This window comes from Heterocephalus glaber, unplaced genomic scaffold (assembly GCF_053883595.1).
Source record: "Heterocephalus glaber isolate CG9 unplaced genomic scaffold, H.glaber_assembly_v1.0 deba00001472, whole genome shotgun sequence".
NCBI classification, from domain to species: Eukaryota; Metazoa; Chordata; class Mammalia; order Rodentia; family Bathyergidae; genus Heterocephalus; species Heterocephalus glaber.
The window spans coordinates 85262674-85285451 of NW_028258315.1; the positions used below are offsets into that span (position 1 = coordinate 85262674).

The 22778-nt window shown below is 41.4% G+C and overlaps 1 protein-coding gene across 4 annotated transcripts in view; it reads right to left on the minus strand.

Annotated features, from left to right (window-relative positions):
- Positions 1–20776, minus strand: part of Plcl2 (phospholipase C like 2) — a 191235-nt gene extending 170459 nt beyond the window's left edge. Inside the window, exons 1-2 of one of the 4 annotated variants that reach the window (XM_087182246.1) lie at positions 20340–20776; positions 19163–19749 (exon numbers count right to left, since the gene is read on the minus strand). In XM_087182246.1, the coding sequence (XP_087038372.1) occupies positions 19163–19498 (336 nt within the window). In that variant the 5' untranslated portion in view covers positions 19499–19749; positions 20340–20776. Of the gene's footprint in view, positions 1–10408; positions 10905–19162; positions 19750–20339 lie in introns of those variants that run through there. The other 3 variants (XM_087182245.1, XM_021243923.2, XM_087182247.1) reach the window with 3 other exon arrangements.
- Positions 20777–22778: the final 2002 nt, after the last annotated feature.

Sequence of the window (22778 nt, forward strand, 5' to 3'; positions counted from 1 at the left end):
GATTTCTAGCTTTTGTTTCAATGATGAAAGACAGGTTGGTGGTACTAGGTGGGGGACCACAGATCACTCTGGTAGGCTAGGACAAAATGTGTGAAGGAGTGTGAAAATCCCCCAAATCTCTTCTGGTTACAGTCATATGCCTCACTCCCCACGCCCACACACCCCAGGGCCTTCTGTGGCTAGGACTGTCTGTGTCATGAAGGAGAGGATTCAGTCTGTATTTCAATGGGGGCTGTCAGAACCAAAATAAACTTCAAAAGTCTTCAGTAGCTTTTCCTGGAGTCTACAGGCTTCTGGTTGCAAAGAGATGGCCAAGGTTGTACCACTCCTGACTCATCAGTAGATGCTGTGCTTCCAGGACAGAAGGTGGGCAAAAGCACCCCTAGTATTTCAGCAGCACCTATAGTAATGATGGCAATACTTAATATAAATAAAAGAAGTCATTAGGAAGACAAAAAGCTACCAAATAAGCTAACCTAATTAGCCAGCAGGCTTGACAAAACTGAACAGGAACATAGACAGGTGCAAGTTCCTAGGATACATGGGACTTTTTCTCACAATGCCAGATTCGCTGCCCCATATCTAGGTGTTCCTTCTTTCCTTGAACCAGTGTTTTCCTACCACAGTTCTACAGCTCAAAGATGTCTGTGGACACACCACTTTCTCAAAAGAGATCATAATAGATACTTCTTTGATGTTCCCCACATGCATACAAAAGGTGAAAACCATCCACTGGTTATGATGAAAAACACCTATGTGGCTCTTACAGGTACAGCCTAAAGAGACCTGTCCTAGAAAAACTCTGCTGAAGAATATTAGAAGATTAGCAACTTGAGTGCATTATGTCATGTTAGAAAATCTGCTTCAAATCTTTCCCTCTACATTCAGCCACAAACCCAACCTGACCATTTCCCAAAAATAAAGCTTCACAGGTTCTTTCCAACTTGGTGTAGCTTCTATCACTGGCCTGTAAGATACATGATCTTGCTGAATGGTCAGAACTCTGACCTCTCACTCCTGCAGACAGGAAATGGAATTCCTACTGATTCACTGGCAAGAGCCCTTCTGTAAAACCAGCACAGGGAGCCAGGCATGGTGGTACATGGCTGTAATCCCAGCTCTCTGGGAAGCTGAAGAGGCAGGCGGATAGCAAGTTCAAGCCTAGACTTCACAATTTAGCAAGACCCTGCTTCAAAAAAATAAAAAAGAGCTAAGGACATATCCCAGTGCAAAGGCCTTTGGTTCAACCCCCTTTACCACCAGAAAACAAACACAAACAAGCAAAAACAGCACAGAGGCTTTATATGTCATCATATTCAACAATAAAAGTAAAAATTAAAGGGCAGAAGCTCCAATGTACTTTGCTTTGTTAGCATTTTTTCAATATAAGAAGAGACAAATGACTATAATCATATTATAATAGGGCAGGCCCATGTTAGTGCTTATCAAAGGATAACTAAACCAGACCATAACATGAAGGTCATACTCCCAAGGCTGACTTCCAGACCACGCATAATGTTATTGTGTTCCACCTAACACCTATAGCAAAACAGTTTAGTAATATCTTTGGTATAAAAAACATTCTTTTCTAATTAATAAATTTCAAAGTAATAAGGAAAAATTAATGGGAAAAGGCTGTAATTCATGGGTCCCAGGATAAGAATTGCTGACTCAGTTTAAAGATATAACTTAAAATACAATCTTGAGAAAATAAATTCATAGGAATACTCCTTTTCAAATGCTCAAAATGTGTCCCTCTCTGGCATGAAAACTTCTAACATCTTTTACATAAGAAATAAATGTTGCTGGGCTAGACTCCAATTAAATTTTGCTTTGTAATCATAAGTGAACCAATGTACAACAAACAATTATAAGAGGCTCTCAAAGATGAATGGAGATTGAAGGTAGAGGCAGATCAGCACCCAGATATTTCCTTCCAAACCATTTTAGACTGAAAGTTACACTTAAAGAGTTACAGCATGTTAATTCGGCCCATGTGCTTGCTATAAAAATCATTCACTTGTTTAATTTAAATAGCGGTAATTTTAAATTGTTTAAACAGCAGTCAGCTTTCCATCACTAAAACAAAATGCCTGAGACAATTAAAGTTTATTCTTCTCTTAGTTTTGGAGGTTCCATCCAAGATCAGGAGGACCCATTGCTTTGGGCTTCTGGTGGCTGTACTTGAATGGCAATGGTAGGGAGCACCTGGCAAAACAAACTGCTCACTTCAAGGCAGGTTTAAAAAGGGGAAGAGGGGCCGGGGATTTAGCTCAGTGGTTCCACCACCTGCCTCACAAGCCAAGGATCCGAGTTCGATCCCCAGTACCAAAAAAAGGGGGGGGGCTGTGGTCCCACAATTCCCTTCAAAGGCACACCCTCCAAGACCTAATATCTCTCACTGGGCCCCACCTCTTAAAGGTTGCATCACCTCCCAATAGCACTACCCTGAGGATCAAGACTTTATTATCTCTGGGAGACATTCATCATCCAAACTCCAGGAAGCAGCACATATCAGAACTGATCATACTGCTTTAAAAAGGTAAATACATAAACTTTTCTTACAAAATAAGAGCTTGTTGTAATTTCTAAAGCTTGTCACTCCTTTTAAAAAATACTCATTCATCCAGACCAAATTAAAGGCCACAAAGAAAGGAGAAAGCCAGCTGCAAAACTAACTCCAAAAGAGAACAAGATAGGAAGGTGGGATCAGGATAAGAGACTTGATTTGAACATGGTGCAGTGAGATGTTCAGGAGACACGTTAGAAGGGATGCTGAGCAGACAACTGTACCTCGGGCTGTGAAAGCAAATCTAAGTAGGAGACATCAACTTGCAAATCATCAGCGAATCCATGGTTAATGCAGCCATGGCTATGGAAAGTCTATCTAAGATGAGGCATAGAATGGAGAATGGAGAAGGTGCTCTACTAATCGTGGCAAGAGAGGCTTGATGATATTCACTAGTGTGACAGGGTGAAGAGTAAAAGGAAGGAAAGGAGATGAGGAGATGGAAAAGATCACAGCTCTACTTTCAAGATACAGCTGTACATGGAGAGAAGAATGGTGAGGAGAAAGCTGAGGAGAGCGCTGAAAGTTCCTGCTATCTTTCTTAGGTTTTAAGAACCTAAGCATGTTTACACACTGATGAGGGAGACAAACACAAATGGAGAAAGTAAAAGACACAAAAGGGAGGAGGGGATGGTATCCAGGGTGCAGGGACAAGAGGGAAGAAAGGCAGCCCCATACCATAACAGAAGAACCACTCTACAAGTCTCAAGGTAAAGGCTCAAGAATTTTTTCTAAAGAAGCAAAAGCTAAGGTCACATACTAAAGATGGCAAGGAAAGAGTGACAGGGTGGATTTTATCTATTTCCTTGCCAGCCGTCAGTCACCCACTTGTAGAGGCACTGCCCAAGTCAAGGATGCAAGACTTGAACTATGTGTAGAGTGAAGCTGTTAGCTCTGCTCATAGGAGGCCAGCCTATGACCTTGGCCTCATCAGCACCAGCTCTAACCTGAATCACTAACTACATGAAGCCCCACAGTCTGAAGAGTCTTCAGTCACCCAGGAGCAACAGCTTCCACACAACTCCTTAAGGAGCAGGTGGCTTCCACGGTGGCCTGCAAGATACTGTCACATTCCTCGAACAAACAGGTATGTACCTAAATAAATTTGGTGCATAAATGGAATCTTTTAAACTTCAAGGACATATAGATGCTTTACCTTATCAGAACAAGCAGTGGAACAGTTAATTTTTCTAAGTAATAGTGGGCCAGTGACACATGACCAAAGCGTTAAACTTCAGTTCCTCTCACAGCAGAAAAATAAGTCTGGTTTTTCAAAGAGCCAAAGAGTTCACTATCTCGAATGGGTGTTGCCTTAAGATTACCTTTTGATGATACTAGGCTTCTATTTTTGTGTTTCTTAGTGAACCAGATGAGGTATAAAGTGCCACCTTTTAATTGATACATGAAAGATCTGAGAAGGTACCTGGTTGGTATGGTCAACCCTACTGACAACTTGTATGACCAGGTATAGTTTTGTATGCACAAGTCTCAAAATTTTCACCTCTAAAATGGGGATCACCAATACTGTGGTGACCACAGGATCACTATGACAGCATGCCAAATTGATGTGAAAAGTGGCTTGTAGAAATGAAAGATCTATGCGTATTTAAGGTGTACTTAGCATAAAATGAACTTTCATAGATTTTTTTGGCTATGAAGTATTGTTATCACCACTTTACATTCTCAACATTTTTCTCCAGGATAAGATAATTGTCTATATGGAATGAATAAATCAACATATGGCTTTATTTTGATTTATAGAGAATATGGTAAAATATGAGTTTAACTGATTTTCTTAAAAGTCAAAATATATTCTATATATAAAGTGCAGATCATTTCTCTTCTGAATTTGATATTCAGTATGAGATAAACAGTATAATTTGTAATTTCACCTATTAAAATTTTTATTGACTTTTCAAGTCCACTAAAACTATTAAGCATACAGAAGAACTGTTTAAATTATCCTAATTCCCTTAACAGAATTACTGAATTCATCTCTAAATTTGTATTTGTGTCAGAAAATGATTATTTTCTTTAGGATCATGGTCCCTGCTACCTCAGTAACAGAATCTTTCTAGACTCTGAGATGAAGAGTTTAGGGTTTTTATCCTGGTAGTGACTAAAACAATCATGCCAATCGACCAGTTCACAGTGCTGAAAATTGATAAAAATGATGGACTGGGGGAGAACGCACAGAGCCTGTAGTTAAATACTTCTTTTAGAAATGATGAATAAACCTAAGCCAGAGTGAACAGAAATAAAAATATCAAACCAGAACATGATATTCAAATAAGAGGAACCAAAGAGTACTGAAAACAAAATTTAAAATTATAGATTAGGAGATGGGGAAAAATTAAATGTGTTAAAAGATGGATTTGGTAGGAGACTGAGTAGTTAATGGCTTTATTAGCAAATGGACAAAAATAGCACAGATATTTCTGCTATAAAGAATCTAATCAACAACAGCATCGCAGAAATTTCATCATTCAGACAAACTGACCCTTCCAAAATCTACGCAAGTTTTACTTAACACATCAGTCATACAAAAAGCACTTGCCCAGGTGCCCAAAAGACACCTAACAAATCTGGCAGACAAGAATGTCACACAATCTTTAAAGCAAAAAGAAGGCATCTAATGCTTCAGCCAAGCAAAGGTGCAGATCACGCAGCTCTGGGTCTCCATGGCTCCCTCTCCAGCCACCAGGCCTGCTGTCTAGGTCTGTGCTTTGAACCTCTGCACGGAAATGCAGAAAGTTCAGTCTCCCTGCATACATTTGTTTTCTTTTTTTTAAGTAAGACTCCAGTGGTCTTCTCTGTCAGACACAGCAAAAAGCCTAAAGCTAGACTAGTAGTCCTCATGTGAAAGGATGCTTAATCATTCCTCTCACTCTTGAGATGCTCCCGTCTGTTCAAGTCTTGCATCCATGACAGGCTGACCTGCCTGCTGCTACCATTTCCACAGCTCCACAGCATGTCCTGAGGCCCAGCTTCAATTCACCACCTAAAGACTCAGCTCCTCGAGTCACGGCATGAGTAACACCCCTCATACGGACAGGTTCAAAGCGCCCGACAGCTGACTGCACCTTCCTTTTTCCTCTTTTTTTCTAACGTCTCAAAAGTACAGCTGCCAAGCAAACATGCTCCTGCAGGAGCAGGGAAAGGCAGGCCTGCTGAGATATCGATCCCTGTAAACATGCTCACCCCTCCAGTACCAAGGCTGGATGGGGCCTCCAGACCCAAGTAATCTCCTCAACTTAGCTATACAATAATATCATTTTCTACCTGTGGCTTGGTATGGGAAAGCCTGGAAGCACTTTTTTGGAGTATAATTTATGGATTCTGTGGCCCTGGAATGGCAGGCCTGAGTGTTGTCCTGAGGACAGGTGTTTTATCACAGCCTATTATTTTGATGACATCTAAGTTACACTCCTCGTTTTTACCTCGCTTACTGGAACTGGTGATGATGAAAATGAGAATGAGAAGACACTGCACATGGACTGCTTGGTGAAGAGGCCAGCAGACCACTTGCTATGTGTCCTGTTTCTTTCACCTTGTTTCACCCTCTTGGTTGCGCTCATAAATGGCAGATATTCTTTGGAACAAAAGACTTCTTTAATTATTCAGAATCTTCTGATCCGTAGTCAGACACGTTATCCACTGTGCCACTTAATTATGTAAAAATATTTTCAACAATAGCTTCATCCCTAACAACAAAGATGGGAAAGAAAACCTGGCAAAGATGTGAGAGGAAAGGAAACCTCTCTAACTCTTCACTTGGTAAATATTGCTGAGCTCTGAATTTTCAGAAAACACTTATAGACTTCCTCCCAAAGAATGTTAAAGTTCTTTGATCCTATGCTCCCATTTAGAAATAAGTAAACAAAACTGCCTGTTAAAGGTGTAGGTATTAATGTGCAGGTCACAATCAAGATCAGGGTAGCTCCAGAACACTTATAGCTGTCAAACTGTGGGTGTCCCTCCTACTTTAGACAGAGTCCCCCAAAACTCAGCCTTCCTACCAGGTCACTTTTCTTCTTTGATACCTGCTCAAAACAAGTGATGGACATAAAGCTGCTCCACTGCAAGATTTACTCATGTTAATATGAAAGAGAATACAACAGGAAAATGTTAATCTTAGCTGTACAGTCAAGATGAAGATCAAAATAGTACACATCACATAACTAAGGCTATAAACATAGTACTGCTTTGCAGCCAACAAAATAGTTTTGTAGGTGATTTGACAGTTCAGGACTCATTCTTTCTTACCACAAGGGTCTGTGTGGCAAGAAGAAAATGCTCTAGCGTTCATTAAGCACGTACCCCAAAGGTCATGACACACCAAGTCTGTCAGCCTATTATGAGAGGCGCCAGGGCATTGCTAGAACGGTTCTCTCTCTCCCAGTATAAATCACCTTTACCAACAGACACCTATTTGGCAAGTGTTGGCATATAATCCTCTCTGAGCAAACAGTATTTCTACTACACATAAAATGTGCCATTTGAACACAAAATAAGGTGGTTAGTGAAAATGTAAGGACTTGTTTCTGTGAAGTTTGAAATATCCAATTGCCTCTTTCTAGAAATAATGCTTGTGTCCCTGTCAAATTAGTTTTTTCTAAAAACTATTCCTCCTGGCTGCAGAATATAATGGGTACACAAGTAGCTTCCTTCTTGTGAGGGATGGAAAAGAACCCAAGGACAGACCAAGAAATAGTGGCTTCTCAGTGATGAGTAAGCCAAGCACAGTATGGTCCCAAATAACCAAACACAGCCTTTTTTAGTAAGTGACACACTATACATTTTTACCCTTACCTAGATTTTTTTAAAAGTACATTTGTGTGGCATGATACTTAATACACAGGGAAGATAATCATCTTTTGCACATAAAATCTGTTTATTCAAATTTAACTAAGGAATTGTTCCCCTTCATTGGTATTTTATGCACCTCAAGAAAAGGGCAGCTGTGCTCTTGGAAGGAAAAACTCCAGAGGAACTTAAGATTTAATGCTACGCCTATACTTTCAACCCTCAGCCAAGGATCACCAACTGTCTTATCACCTGCAGGATTCTGGAGCTGTTTGTTCTCATATCTAACAGCTTAATAGGAATGTTCAAGGACCCCAACATATATGAAAAGATTTCACAGCTGTTCTTAACTCTGGCTACCCTTTAATATGTCCCCACCTGCTTTAGGAAAACAAAAAATTGACTTAATTGGACTAGGGTGGGGGGCTGCACATTAATATGTTTTGGAATCCAAGTAAGTCAAGTGTGTCCTAAAATGGCTCGGCTTAAGTAAGATGTGACATTTTCCTTCCCTGATTCCCTACGTGAAAGAATATTTAGATGGGACAAAACATGCAGATAGAACTAAAACTCTGTTGACCACATGACAGCCAAGAAATACTGATGATAAAACAACTCTCACTCTTGTCCACAGACCTGGAGTAGTTGGTAAAATTTCTGTACAAGCAGCATACTTTTGAATATTAAGACTTTGACCGCACTTGAAAGGATTAAAATGTACAAAACTATACTAAACAAAACATTTAAAAAAACCAAGCAATTACAACTACAGTGTCTGATGACTACAGTGATCAACAACATTCTTCACCACTGTCAAACTCCACCCCGGCACAGCTCCTCCATGCCCTCAGTATACCCCAGGGAAGGTCCAGTCTTCATGCTTTTCCAGCAAGCCACTTCTCCCTCCCTCAACATCCATGCTGTCACTCAGCTTAGGGCTCTAGCAGGTCTCACCACATACCAGCACTACACTGCAGCAAAAGTACCGTCCACGTGCTGACCCACAGGCAGCAGCAAGCTGTCAAAGGTTTGACCCTGAACAGTTCAGGGAGAAGTAACTGATAAGTACTGGAATCTGCTAATGTCCATAATTTAACTCTTTAAATCAACTTATTTGCCAAAGCATCCTATACCTCCAGAGATTTCCAAAGTGTAGAGTTTGATAGATTATTACAAAGAAAATTCACACTTGGAATTCAGATCCAGAAACCAAGCATTAAAGGCACTCATAAGATCCCTCTGCTTCCCCTTTCAATCATTAGTCCCCAATGTAACCACTATTCAGATGTCTATCACACAAATCAGTATGCCTGCTTAACTTCATATACATTGAATTAAAAATATGTACTCTTTCCTGTACAGTTTCTTTCCATCAATATTATGCTTGAAAGACTTGAGTGGTGCACACAGGAGTCACCTACTTATTTGGCTTTCTTTGTTTCCCCTTTCTCCTTCCTTCCTTCTTTGCTTCCTCCCTATCTCCCTCCTTTCCTTCTCTTTTCTTGCTTCTCACAGAATTTCTTTATACAATGTCCTATTTTATAAGCTGGGTATTGTTTCCAATTTGGGGCTGTTACAGTAAGTACTGCTGTAAGCAGCCTGTACTTGTCTTTCAACACACATCTGGAATAATTTCTGGTGGATATATAACTAGTAAAAGGAAGGACAGACAAGTAGGCAGATGTAACAAAACAGACAACCAACACAGACACACACATACCCAGTCACTTTATTTATAACAAAGGGCTGATGCAATATAGTAGGAAAAAGATGGTATTTTCAATTAAATGGTGCTGAAGTAACTGATCAGATGTCTATATGGAAATAAGATCTTGACCTCTATCTCAGGCTATATACAAAAATAAACTGCAAATAGATGGTAGACCTGAATGTGATTAGTAAAACTAATAAGTGAATATTTTCATGATCTTAAGTAGAAATTTCTTAAACAGGACAAAAATAATAACCATGAAGGGAAATATTGACAGAGTGACTTCACTAAAAACAGGAATTGTTATTCATTTAAAAGGACCCTTTAAGACAGTAAAGTGGCAAGTAATATACCAGGAGACATTTTCACAGTCATACCGCACAAAAGACATATTCGGAAAATGTAAAGAAGTCATCTAAATCAATTTTTTTAACTTTTTAAATGAGCAAAAGACTTGAACAAGCATTTCTACAAGAGAATAGCCAAGTGGTTATGAAACATATGCAAAGGTGCTCAATATCTATCAGGGAAATTCAACTTACAAGCCTCGGTTAGGTACCATTAATAGCCATTACAATGGTTACAATAAAAAAAAAACATCAAAATACCAAATATGTGCATTTAGAGCAATTGAAATTCACATAACTTGGTGGTTGTTTAAATTGATTTAACTAGTTAGAAAAACTGCTTGATAGGATATACTAAAACTGAACATACACATATCCTATACATATCACAATTCTATATCTAACAATATTTTAATGTATAGAAAATTATTTATGAAAATATATATAAACTAGGAAGCCTTGAAAGAAAGTACAGCTGTCATGCAACAAATTGTATTACATGCTCAGAAGATAAACACATCCTTAAAACTGGTATTTCATCAGGTATGCTATTAGCTCTAATATAAAAACATGTGAATCATTCTATTGGCATTTAATATAAGCTGGTAACACAGGTAGAAATGAAAACATAAGCTGTTCACTTTATTTTCTTCAAGAATAAACAGTAAACCGTATAACAATTTCGAAAATTGTATCTACTATCCCCACAGGATACCAGAGTTTATAAGGAGATGAAAAATAAAAGGTAGCAGGAAACCATATGGGGAGAATCACACAACTTGCGATTCTAATCGTAGCTGTAAACCAGGTCACTTATCCCTCTGTGGCCACACTAATTGGTCAAAAGCAACAGAGGCTTCATCAGCAATGCTCATAAAAAACAACCTGCCCCTTCCTGGGCATTTTGAATCTAGAGAGCAGACACCTGCTTGCCATCAGTCTCTCTCTCACAAGACAAGGCTCAGGTCAACCTACCACAGCAGTATTCGGTTATCTCCTGATCTTTACTATTTATAAGCAGCATCTTCAGAGTACATGCATGCACAAGTAGTGTGTGTACACATGCAGCTACATATAGCAAAAAACGATTTCACAAAAATAGCTAACTGTAAGACTGTATCTTGTTCTATTTATACTCACATACCGCAGTATTACATAACAATTTTTTCTGATTCTGTTATGCTAATATGCAAATAAAAGAATTCAACCATAGCTAGAAGCTAAATGTACTAATCACTATGGCCTTGTATACCTCTAACTACAAAAGAATTTTACATGATCTTGTTCTGTTCTGAAAATCCCATGAATCTACATTATTAATCACTTTAAAATCCAGCTGCTTAGTTTCTGGAATGTTAATACCTGCAATTACCAACTCAGTATATTTAGCATACTCCAAAAAGATACTTGACTTCTGACTTTGTATTAACATATTTTAAGTATTATATTCTAAAATTCTATAATTATTTGACATTCCAAAACAATAAGAGGTAGTATCAAAAGAAACCCATCCCAAAAACAAAATGTTAATTGTTCTTTACCTCCAAAATCCTAAAATGTATATAAGTCATCTTTTTCATTATAAAAGAAACAAAAAGAAAAATTACCCAGCTAAAAAAGATTTCTAACCTATCACAGGAGGGTAGAAAGAAAAGGTCAAAGTTCTGCTTTGTGGATCAGACAGAAACCCGGGGCAGGGAAGACAGGACCACAGTTATGGCTTCATGTTGTTAGGTACATGCTGACATCATCCCAAGATTTAGCTTCAAGAAATCAAATTCTTCTAATTAGAAATTAATCCTCTAAACCAGGTGTGGTGGCACATGCCTGTAATTCCAGTAGTCTGGAAGCTGGGGCAGGAGGATCACCAGGAGTTCAAAACTAGCTTGGGCTACATAGTGAGTTCAAGGCCAGCCTGTACTATAGAGATCCTGACTCAAAAAACAAAAAACAAGGCTGGGGATTTAGCCCAGTGGTTCCACTCGCTGCCTGCCTCGCAAAGCGCAAGGTCCTGAGTTCAATCCCCAGTACCTTCCCCCCGCCAAAAAAAACCACATTAGTTCTCTAAAACTAAGGAGCCAAATGGCTTGGGGAAATAGGAAAAATAAGAAAAAAAATCAAAAATACACTTCAGAGCAGTTAAAACCATGGGCTTTCAAGATAGCCAAACTTGGCTGAATGTCAGCTTTGCCTCTTATAAGATCTACTATGTCCTTGGTTGGAAATTCTCAAACTTTTTGAAATAGGTTTCTTTGTCTATAAGGAGAATGATAATGTCCTCTTGCAGATTGTGGTAAGAAATGCATGAAGCAATAAATACAAAACATTTCTTCACCCAATCCTTGTACAGCAACAAAGGACAGAATTTCAAACATATGACAAAATATGCTCAGGGATGAAGATCCTACTTTCACAACTTCATGTATTAGCATTCTAGATTCCCTATGTATTTTCTTTTTTATTATTAACCCTAAGGCACTCCCAACAAATAGCTTTTGACAATCCAAAATAAAAGTTTAAGTAATTGGGTTCCTTAAAAATAAAAAAAATGAGCAAAAATTAAGCATCGCTTAAAGAAATCAAATACCAGAAAAGCAATCGTTTTAACAAACAGTAACACTTTTTTACCATGTTTTTTAAACTTTGATAGTAAAACATAAATTTAAAGACAATTTCAAAGGTCTACTCCTTTCAGGAGCACAACAGGGATAGATGATTTAAAATCTTTTAAAACAATTCTGGAACCAACCAAATTTGGATCCAACTTACATGAAGTTATTTCCATCCCTTTGATTGTTTTAAAAATTATTTACATGAAATAAATTTCTCCTTTGAAGTACACAGCCCATTGAGGTTTGTATTCCAATCAAAACCAGTTAGAGTTAAGTCTAAACAACAGTTATCAAACTTGTAAGTGAACTGTCATTGGTCTCCACCTGTTCATTCATTTACACATTTATTCAACAAATACATACTTAAATACATGCCTTCCACAAAACATTAAACTAGGTATTTTCAGAAGCTCAAGATGAATAAGACATAGTTGTTTATGAAGCAAAAGGAAATGGGGCAGTATGCAGGTACAGGCAGAGTAGTGATTGAAGGAAAAGAAAACACTTCATTTCAATCGGGGGGGTGATTAACCAAAGAAGACCTTAACATGACTAGGGGAGGAGAAGGGCACTGCAAGCCAAGAAGAAAAGTATGAACATAAAGGCTAAGTTTTGGCACAAAAGGTAGTCCCAAGGGGCTTCAGATTAGGTTGTGATGAAGTTTGTAAAAAGAACATTGTAAGTCCACTGACTACATTATTTATCATCCAAACTGGGGGACACCTAAGAATGAAAGGAGGCACGATTAATAATTTTGTCATGACAAACATATAGATCTGGATTTTACTGGGTAAATCAAGAAATACGGCTACTTGGCACAATGACATTGATGTTCACCACCCTCTGGTCATATGGCTGGAGTTACTGACCCATCTGCACAGTTATATTAAAGCATCGGGTTCAGAAAGGCACCTAAACAAATCATTCTTGACAGCATCCATGGAATATATCTGAGAAATATCTCTGGGCATATTCTGCATATTTCAAAAGACAAAACTTCCAAAATAGGCACGGCAGTGTTAGTGACCTCTAACTCAAATGAAACTAAAGAAGCCTGCTCATTTCAGGATTACCTCTACAGAGAAACTAAATTATCAAAAAAAGTACTAGATGATGCACGTTGAGTGCTGATTACATGCTACACACTGTTCACACATCGTTTTATTTAATCCTAACAATGCTATACGAGGAGGTTTTATTCTAGCCATTTCAGAGATGGGGTAACTACACATTTAGCCTTCAGTCTCTCACAGAAAGCTACATAAAAAGGACAAAGAAAACAGAATCTAATCCATGCAGCTAAAGGCAGATCCTGTAATCTCCCTCCACAATTCTACCTCCTGAATAATCCAGATATGCAATGTGTGGCCTGCATGCAGCCCTCAACTCCAGGGCACAGCCAAGCTGAGATAATTAGTTAGAACACATTTTACTGAACTAAACCTGCCACATAACCAGATGCTAGTGGCCAGGGAGTCCAGCTGCCTCCTCTGTCTTGCCATTCTAGAATACAGAGGTGACAAATGCCCTTCCAGAAAGCTGATTTATTCTCATCATTGTTTGAGGCAATACAATTATTTACGTGCTTTAGGAACCTGAAAGCTATGGAATTATTTGACACAAGGAAATGTGGTCTGACCAAAATTTCTTTCATGCCTCTGATTTGGGTTTGCATCATGACTGAACTCTTATGTCAAGCACAACCCTCCTGATTCACCATTATTTATCAGTAAAGAAAAGTTGGTCAGGCAGCTTGCAAACAGTTTCAAATTCCACTGATAAAAAAGCTGAATTCCACTAAGACCAAAAAGGTAGCAAAACTAATCCTGAATTCTGGGAGATGAGTAAATAATGGCATCCAAAACTTATTACCGATAAATAATAGGGAACCTGTCTTTGGACATGTATGTACAGAACATGAAGAGAAACTATGAGTGTCCACATTTTACTTATATTTGCTGTAAATAATACTGTCCTATTTTGTTGAATATAAAGGTATGAATAACTAAAGCATTAAAAAAATTCTATACTCCTTGAAGAGCACACAGAACTCTAAAAAGAAGTGAACTGATTCTAGAAAATGACACTCTACGAAAAACAACTTATGTGTCTGATAGCAGCAATTAATCGAACAATTTCCTATAAGCTGTCTTTACGGATTTGGTGAAAAACAATGTGAATCAAATACTACTATTGGGGAGAGAAGAGGATGGAAAAGAGGGAAGGACAAAAAGCAAAAGGCATTAAATCATTTCAGTATACAAGAATGAATGCATTGTGATTATTTTTGAAAACTGAACTCTGAATTATGACAAAAGTTCTGTGATTGGACTAAAATAAGCAACTATGCCTTGATCTTTCAATGGTTATCTTGTGTGGTGTAAAATGCATTTGTATGAAGTAAACTGGAAAGCTGCTGACTGACCATTAGATTCTTCTGACCTAAATGACCCATTAGGAAGTGTTTATCTATCCAAACATATTCACTTTGCGATCCAGTTACTGTGTGTTAATATTTATGACATACCTACAAGTTTACTGAGCATACAGTTGTCTTTGTTTATTCCCACTAAAAGAAAGCCTAAAGTAAAATAGATATTTCTTAAATATTCATTTTAATATATTTTAAGATAACCATTGAAAATTAGTTATCAAGTACAGTGATACCTCAGTTCATGAACTCAATTCATTCCAAGATTCTAGAAAAGATCTCCATGTTCGTGTTCATCATCCAATGCAAACAAAAACAAAATTTTGCCCAATGCTTCTTTTTGCACACCAAATTATTCCCAAAGCGTTCATGAACTGAGGTACTACTGTCTGATTACCTGTGCAGAACTGGTAAATACACACCAGTTTTGCCTGCAAAGAGCCTACTTTACTTAAAATATGTGTCAAAATAATGCATGCATAAATTTTCATTACTTTGTTTAAATACATAAAAGACATCAAAAGCCTACATGTTATGTTTGGAAGCTCAGCATCAAGACATAGGTTGACATAAAAAGAGTAAAAGTGTTACTCCTACACAACATACTACCAGAATGATGATAATGATATTAAGAAGGATGGGGGTTCCACCTTGGACAAGGTCAGACCATTGGTCACTGTGAAGCTGTGAGGGCCTGGGCAAGCAGTCATAACAGGGATGAAACTATCTGTCAGCTTCTTCTGCCAGCAGAAATAGAGATGCTTTTTCCCCCTTCACATTCAAAGGAGAAGATCAAATCAGGCCTCCCAAGCCACCAATTCTCCCTTACTTACACAGAACTTTTAAGCGGCCAGTGTAATTTGGAGGGCAGTGGAGTGTAGCCACATTCAACTGAGGTACAACAACCAGCCTCAGGACCTCGGATGCACGGTTAAACTCTGAGCTCTGGTTTCCTCCAGCTTCTGTGGTTGGTGCAGGACCAAGTCAGAGAGTCATGGTAAGCACTTTTCACACGTTTTGCACATAGTGTTTAGTAAGCATCAGCTACTCTTACTACCATAACGTAATGGCTATATTTCCTACCTATTAAAGAGGGTCCAAGATCAATAGCTGCCGTAGCTTGGGAATGTGGGCAAGGGAAGACTACGAAGAGACTAGGAAGTAGAGGTTTTGAGGTGGTAGAATTGCTTAGTATCTTGACTGTGGTGGTGATTATGTGACTGTATGTGTTTGTCAAAGCTCACTAAACTGGACACTAAGAGTGAATCTTAACTGTACACAATCCTACCACGTTTTGGAAAGTAATTACTTCTGATTAGAATAAACCATGCAAACTCATACAAACATTTTAACATCATTTATTTCTAAAATTAAAAAGAAATCTAAGGCCTAAAATGCTACTTCATATTTTTACACCAAGTTTAAAGTATAGAGCTATTTGTAAAATGTGGATGCCATCCGAACAATTAACCAAAGTAACTGTTTCAAAATAAAGCATAGATTGTATTGAATAGTGTGATGAGATGAATTATGGAAAGAGAAAATGAAAGTGATGCTTTCATTCAGTAGATTACTTAAGATGAAAAATATAATAGCATTTTCCCTAAAATCAAGTAATGGGCCTTTGTGAATAATCTCAGAAGTATACTGTTATTTTCAATAATCTAAGGAAATGTATTAAAGCCCGGTAATTATTTCCATGATTTATTTATCACCTCAAGGTATCTGTAAAAGTTTCTACAAGGCTGCTCACTCTGAATTTTCATCAACACTGCATAACCAAGGAGCTCTTTTAATATAGACCTATGCATCTATTTTGGCAAAAAATGTAGTTTTACAAGGATTTCTTACCCAATACCATATTTACAAAACAGATGGAGTACCAAAGAAATGATTTTAAATGAGAAACAAAATTCTGGTCAGCCTACAGTGTATTTTATTTCTGCATATGTCCTGCATACTAACAACAGTCCCCTTTCTCTGCCTACCATTTATCACATCGAGGCCCTTAGTCCTTCCTCTGATTTAGGGATCCCTACCTAAGAGCATGTCAAGATTGTAACGAAGATGGAAACTAGGGAAAAAATGCGTAAGTCTGACTTTCCTCAACTAATACAACCCATAAATACTAGCCTCTGTTCCCTACCTAGCATTTACTCCCTGCTAGTCCCTCAAGTCCCCAGTTATCATCTTGCTTACTAATCTGCTCCTACCTCTATGCAGAGACCATTTGACTGTATTCACTTCTTAAAATCCTTTAGAAAGAACATAAGGAAACCAAGCAAAGATGTCATTATTGCTTTTCCACATGAGATTCTGCTTCAGCTTTTTGTTATTTCTTAGCAAAAGCGAAATACAATTTCTGCCATTCATGTGACAAAAATATCTGTGCAGTATTCACTGCTTATGAAATTTGACATTAAAGTAAAAGACTTCTTTTCAAGATATTATCTTGACGCTGCACATTATGTCTTTAGAAAATACCACGGTAAATTCCTAAAATCTTGATCCTTCAAGGTACCAATTCAAGGAGAAACACACCAAGTAGTTACCTACTTAAATATAGCATCCTCTCTTTGTTATAACTCAGACTTGATCAACACGACTTCCATAATTTTCAAGAGTGGTTAAGAAAATGCAAGCTGAAAATAAAGGCAAGAAAAAGGAGTCTATCAAGTTATCTTAGGAGGTACAAGAAACTAAATAAGATATGCAACTGATAATCCAAAATCAGTTTTACAAATTAACAGAACTTAGAGAAAACATGTACTTCATTATCATTCTTCCATTCATGGAATAAACTATTTATTGCATACCTACTATGTTCCTGTCACTGTGTATCTACAGACCTAATGGTGAACAAGAAACCAATTGCCTTCATTATAAAGAAGAAAAATATTTTAAATCTCTGAAAGCTCCAAATTTCAATATAACTATCAACAGCATTTCCAAAACCACTGATTTCTGAACAATTAATCATTTCCCCATGTGCTTCTACAGGCTTCAATGAAGAAACAATATCTATTGATAAGTTCTCAATTCTACATACCACATCAAATCATCCTTCTTTCTTATCTCTCATGAGTGTAAAACAGAAGCTGCTTTCATTAAATTACACTGAATCCAATGATGGACACTAACAAACTCTGACCTTTTTCAAAATGCAAATTGAAACTATAGTAAGAGAGTTGTTAAAATTAAGTAGGCTGGTATCTTGTCTCAAATATTCACCTCAAAATTCATTAACACCACCATGTAAAATCACCACAAATATTTGGTGGCCAAAGAAAGCTCCAGAAATGTCACATAACTTTGTCAACGGGATTGATTATCTCATACAATTGAAAGCAACTTTCAGGAAAACAAACTGCAAAGTAAAAGAAAATATATGTCACTAAAAGCTACACGTGGCAAAAGGGTCCTTTTCTCCCTTAGTTTAAAGGTGAACTGTAGGTAGTTACACCCTTGATCTTTAAGCCCTTCTCTGTGCCCCTGCCCAGACAAAGTGAAATGCAGTTTCACAACTGCCTCTTAGAGCAGCAAGGTGGTATATTTCATTACACTACTGCACAAGTTGATAACACCGGACATTTTCACAGTATGGGAAGATTTCTGTAAGTCCCACTTAATTTCAAACGCCACCAGTGCCAACTCTCTTCACTGTGGCACATTCTGACCTCTCTCTCAAGGGTTGTCTGCCACAGGAAGGGTGGGTGCAGCCCTGTCAATGTGCTTTGCTGCTCACTGTCCTGATAACCCCTTGATTTTCAGAAAGCAACATTTTCCTCTCTGTTCTGAACTTCAACAAGCCAAAAGTGCTAGTCTTGCCTAAGGCACTGCCCTTCTTAGCTCATCAACTATTATTTTTCCACTTCATGTCATGAGAAACATTTTTACCCTGCAGACCAAACTGTAGTATTAGAATGAAACCACCACAAGTTCCTAATGGTACTTCTTGAGTTTAAAATACAGAAAACAATTGTCGGCTTTCTTTTGCTAAGTAACACCATGCAAAACATACCAAAACCAAACAAACTGTCCAAAAGAACTTCCACATAGCTGGAGGCCTGCCTGCTGCAGAGAGGAAAAGATTAAATCGTGCGCAACTGTAATCTCTCTGAGCTTTAGAGCCTAAGAAAGCGGAAATCTGCATTTATGTTCAGAAACCTACTTCATTTCTCCCTGTGACTAAGTGAAGGGAGATTCTGCACCCTCCAAGTACAACCATTTGCAAAAGCAAGTAAGTAAAATACAGATCAGAAGAAATCTATTAAAGAACCTCTGTTCATTGCCTGGGATTTTTTAAAAAAATGTTTTCAAGGGATTCCTATCTTTAATACATAATAGAAACCCTACAGGGAGTCTGTCACCAGTCGAGGCTACCACTGAAAAGCACGCCCTGCCCAGGTAGGTACAAGGCCCCAATTCCAAGCCAATCCTGGAAGAGGTGACAGCCCCCAGTGGCACTGGGAATGTCTGAGCCCAGCTCCCCTGCACGGTCGGGATCACCTCTCCATTCCTCCCAAATGTCATTTGCACCCAGTCCCTGCTCAACCACTACAAACACCCGTGCACCCGAGATCCCCATTAGCAATGGGCATCCCTTCCTTCCACTATCACTTCTCCGGAGTGAAGCAGACCCCAAAAAAGGCTGGGGTGGGCCACGAGTGCCCCTCTCCCACCTACCTTGATGATGCTGCTCCGGCGGGGCAGGCCGCCGGGCTTGCTCTCTCGCGGAAAGGGACAGGCGGCCGGGCCGGGGGTCGGGGTGAGCGCGAAGCCTTGGGGTCCCCTGGCGGGGCTGGCCCGGGCTTCGTCCCCGGACAAGCCGAGGCTGCAATCTCCGTTGGAAACCCCGCCACTGTCATAGCGCGCCCGCCCGTGGCCGAGGCGACCTCCCCCGCTGCCGCCGCCGCCGCCTTCCCCGGCTCCGGCTTTCAGGGCGCCCTTGGCGCCAAGGGCCGGGCTCGGGGAGGTGGGCAGGGCCGCGCCGGCGGCGCCCCCCCGGCCGCACTCCGCCATGGGCGCCCCGCGACCCGCCTGCACAAAGCCGCGTCCCCGCGTCCTCGCGTCCCCGCCGCCGCCTCGGGCCGCCGCGCGCGGCCCCTCCTCCTCGCCTCCTCCCGCCGCCGCCGCCGCCGCCGCCTCGGACGCTTCTTCCGCTTTTCTTTTTTTCTTGCCTTTTTTTTTTTTTTTTAATTTAGCTGTGATGTTTGTTTCGAGCTCGCCTGGCGCACGGTGGAAGTGGCGGTGGCAGAATTATCGGAAGGTCCCTGCAGGGAAGAGAGAAGAGAACACAACTCAGCTCAGGCGGCGGCGGAGCCCCGGCTGCCGGCACCTGGGGAAGGAAAACACGCCCCGGCACACGCGCCGCTGCGGGCGCCAAAAATAACCGCGCGGGCCGGCGCCCACCTCGGCGGTCGGGGCGCGCACCCCGCAGGCGCCACGCCGGGCTCGGGCGCATCCAACGGTCGAGCGCCCACCGCGCGGCGAGGGCGCTCCGGGGACCGTCACCCGCCTCGGGCGCAGGGCCGAGGGGAGCCACGGGCGCCCCGACGCTCCCGGGCCACGCGGCGGGGCTTCGGGGGGGGCTCCAGGACCGGGGCGACGGAGGCGTCGCCAGGGGCTCTCGCGCTCGGGGAGCCGCCCTCTCCCAGCTCATGTCCCCTCAGGGCCCCGCTGAGGCCCGCGGCGCCGGGAGGAAGCGGCCCGCGGACGGGGGCGGCGAAGTCGCGAGGGACCCGGGGGGCTGCTCCAGGCCGGGGCGCTCCAGGCCCACCACCCCTCCCCGTGCCGTGTCCGCTCCGACCTGGCGCTGCCCCCTACAGGCCGCGCGGACCCTCCCTGGCCGCCCCCGACCCACCGCGAGCCGCCTGGCTCCCGCTCGAAGTCGCCGGCGTCGCGGCCGCCCTGGCTAAGGCCAGGTCATTTGGCCTCGGGGACCTCACTGCCGAGCGGACCGTAACCTGCGGCGTCCGCGGGTCCTGGGTAACTCCTCGCCCCGACCTGCCCCAGCTGCTAATCTTCAGCCCGGAGCCCCGAGGGGTGACGACCGGACCGCCTGCCGCGGGCAGGGGAGCAAACGTCCCAGGCCCTCTGCGTTTCGCTTCTGTCCCAGCCCTGCACGCCAAACTCCTTCCTTCCCACCCAGCCCGGGGAAAGACCGACAGAAAGCTCCCCCCGGACTTCCCCCAGCGGGTCAGGCACTTTTCACAAGCTGAAACCAATTCTGTTCTGTCCCCTTGGGCTCCTGAACTGTGAATTGATCCGGCGGGTGAGGGGTCGTGTGGCTGGCGAGCTTTGAGGGGTAAAAGAGGCAGAGCCTATTCCGTGTCCTCCAAGTCGCTCCACGCTGATTCGTCACTGTTTTGCCTCCCTTTCAGTAACCCTGATCCCACCCTCATGGGTGCGGGCTGGTCCAGCAGCCCGCGGATCCCATCTCAGATCAAGCTCGTGTTGGGGACAGGCTCCTACTTGCAACGCTGCAGCCGGTCCCACCCTTCTCTGGTCCTCCTACCCCCGTCTGGCAAAGTGACGGGCCTAAAAATCAAAGATGACGATGTTGCTCCCCTGTGTAGATGCCTCCTTGGACCTCTATCCTTGGAGCCAGAGCCCGAACTCCACGGCGTGGTACCAGAGGCCCCACCTGGCTCTCCAGCCCCGGCTCCGAGGGTGCCAGCCCCCTGCCCTTCTTCAGCGCCCCAGCTCTTCCCCCACTTCTGTGCTTCCTTTTCGGGGAGTACGCTTCTTGCCGGGAGCGAGCTAGGGAGCAAGCTTCCCAAGGGAGGTGAACTGAAAGACTTTGCCTTCATTAGCATGGTGTTCTAGCAAACTGCCAACAAGCCACTGAAGAAATGGGTTTTACATACCAGTCCTTGCATTAGAAGCAACATTAAATATTTCTGTTATTCTTGGGGGCGTTTAAATTCTGATCCTCTGGATTAGTGTGTTTTTTTGTTTTTGGTACCAGGGATTGAACTAGGGTCCTTGCTCTAGAGAGGCAGGCTGCGGAACCACTGAGCTAAATCCCTGGCCCTGGATTAGTGTTTTTACAATCCATCAGACAAGCTTTTATACATCTCTTGCCAACCTCGGCCTACACTAACAAATATTTTCACGTTGATATACAACTGTATTTTAATATATTGTTCAGTCCTAGCGCTTTTCTTTCTTTTTTGCTTTTCTAGTTTTATTTCAAAATAATATTTTTCTGTCCAGGGATACCTTTGCAGAAAAACATTCAAATAATTCATATCCGGTTCCTAATTTGCTTCATCAAATTTATAATCCAAATGTCTGTGAGAATGATGCAAGGAAGGAAAGGAAGCATGCTGGAGCCTTTAATGAAGTTTTCTAATTTGGGTATAGTATATTGAAGAGTCACCTGTGGGACCCCTGGCCTTCTGTGGCAGCATCTAATCTCTGCATTTATCCAGTCACTAGTAAACCACTATGACAGATCCTGCAACTCTTCTCATGAGTGTCCTGGGCCGAGTAGGGGCAAATTGGGGTTTAAAAACCCAATATGCTTTTTATTTAACTACTATTTAATTCACCAGTGACCGCCAAGACAAGCACCTATCCATCTCCCTCTAGACTTGCAACAAGTCAAACCAGGGAGACTTCGTTGAAATAGACATGGCATTTAGATTAAAACATTTCCCAAAGCATGTTGGCAGACCTGTAACTAATGATGCCAGAAGCCCAAGGCCTGTGCCAGGTTCCTTTTTATCCCCCTAAGTGCATGTCTCCCACAAGCCGCTGGTCACATGCCTGCTGGTGTTATAGCTGTACTTTGTGGCAAACACCAGAAGGGTAGTTACGTCTTCTTAGGTATGGGGATAAGAGGCAGTGTGTTCCTCTGACATGTGCAATTCTTGGCTCCCGATAGGCTTTTTTTTTTTTTTTTTGGTACCAGGGATCATCGAACTCAGGTCCTTGCGCTTGTGCAGCAGGCGATGAAACCACTGAGCTAAGTCCCCGGCCCTCGACAGGCTTTTTAATAAGCTAAACTCAGATTTTTTTTGTCATAAATAGCATAGTAAGCAATTGTTTCTCTTCCTTTCTGCTGTCTCTGTAGTTACTGATTCCTTTCTATTTCTCCTAGTTCAAGAGCAGTATTATTAAAGAAATTGTACATATTTTGCCAAAATTCTTGCTGAAGTGTTTTCACGGCATTCATAATTCTATAAAATTCATAGAAGTTAGAATTAGAAAAAGAGCCAAAATATCATAGTCTTTCTTTAGCAAATATTATTTAATGGTTCCTTCAGACTAGTATTTAGGGCAGGGCAGTAAAAGA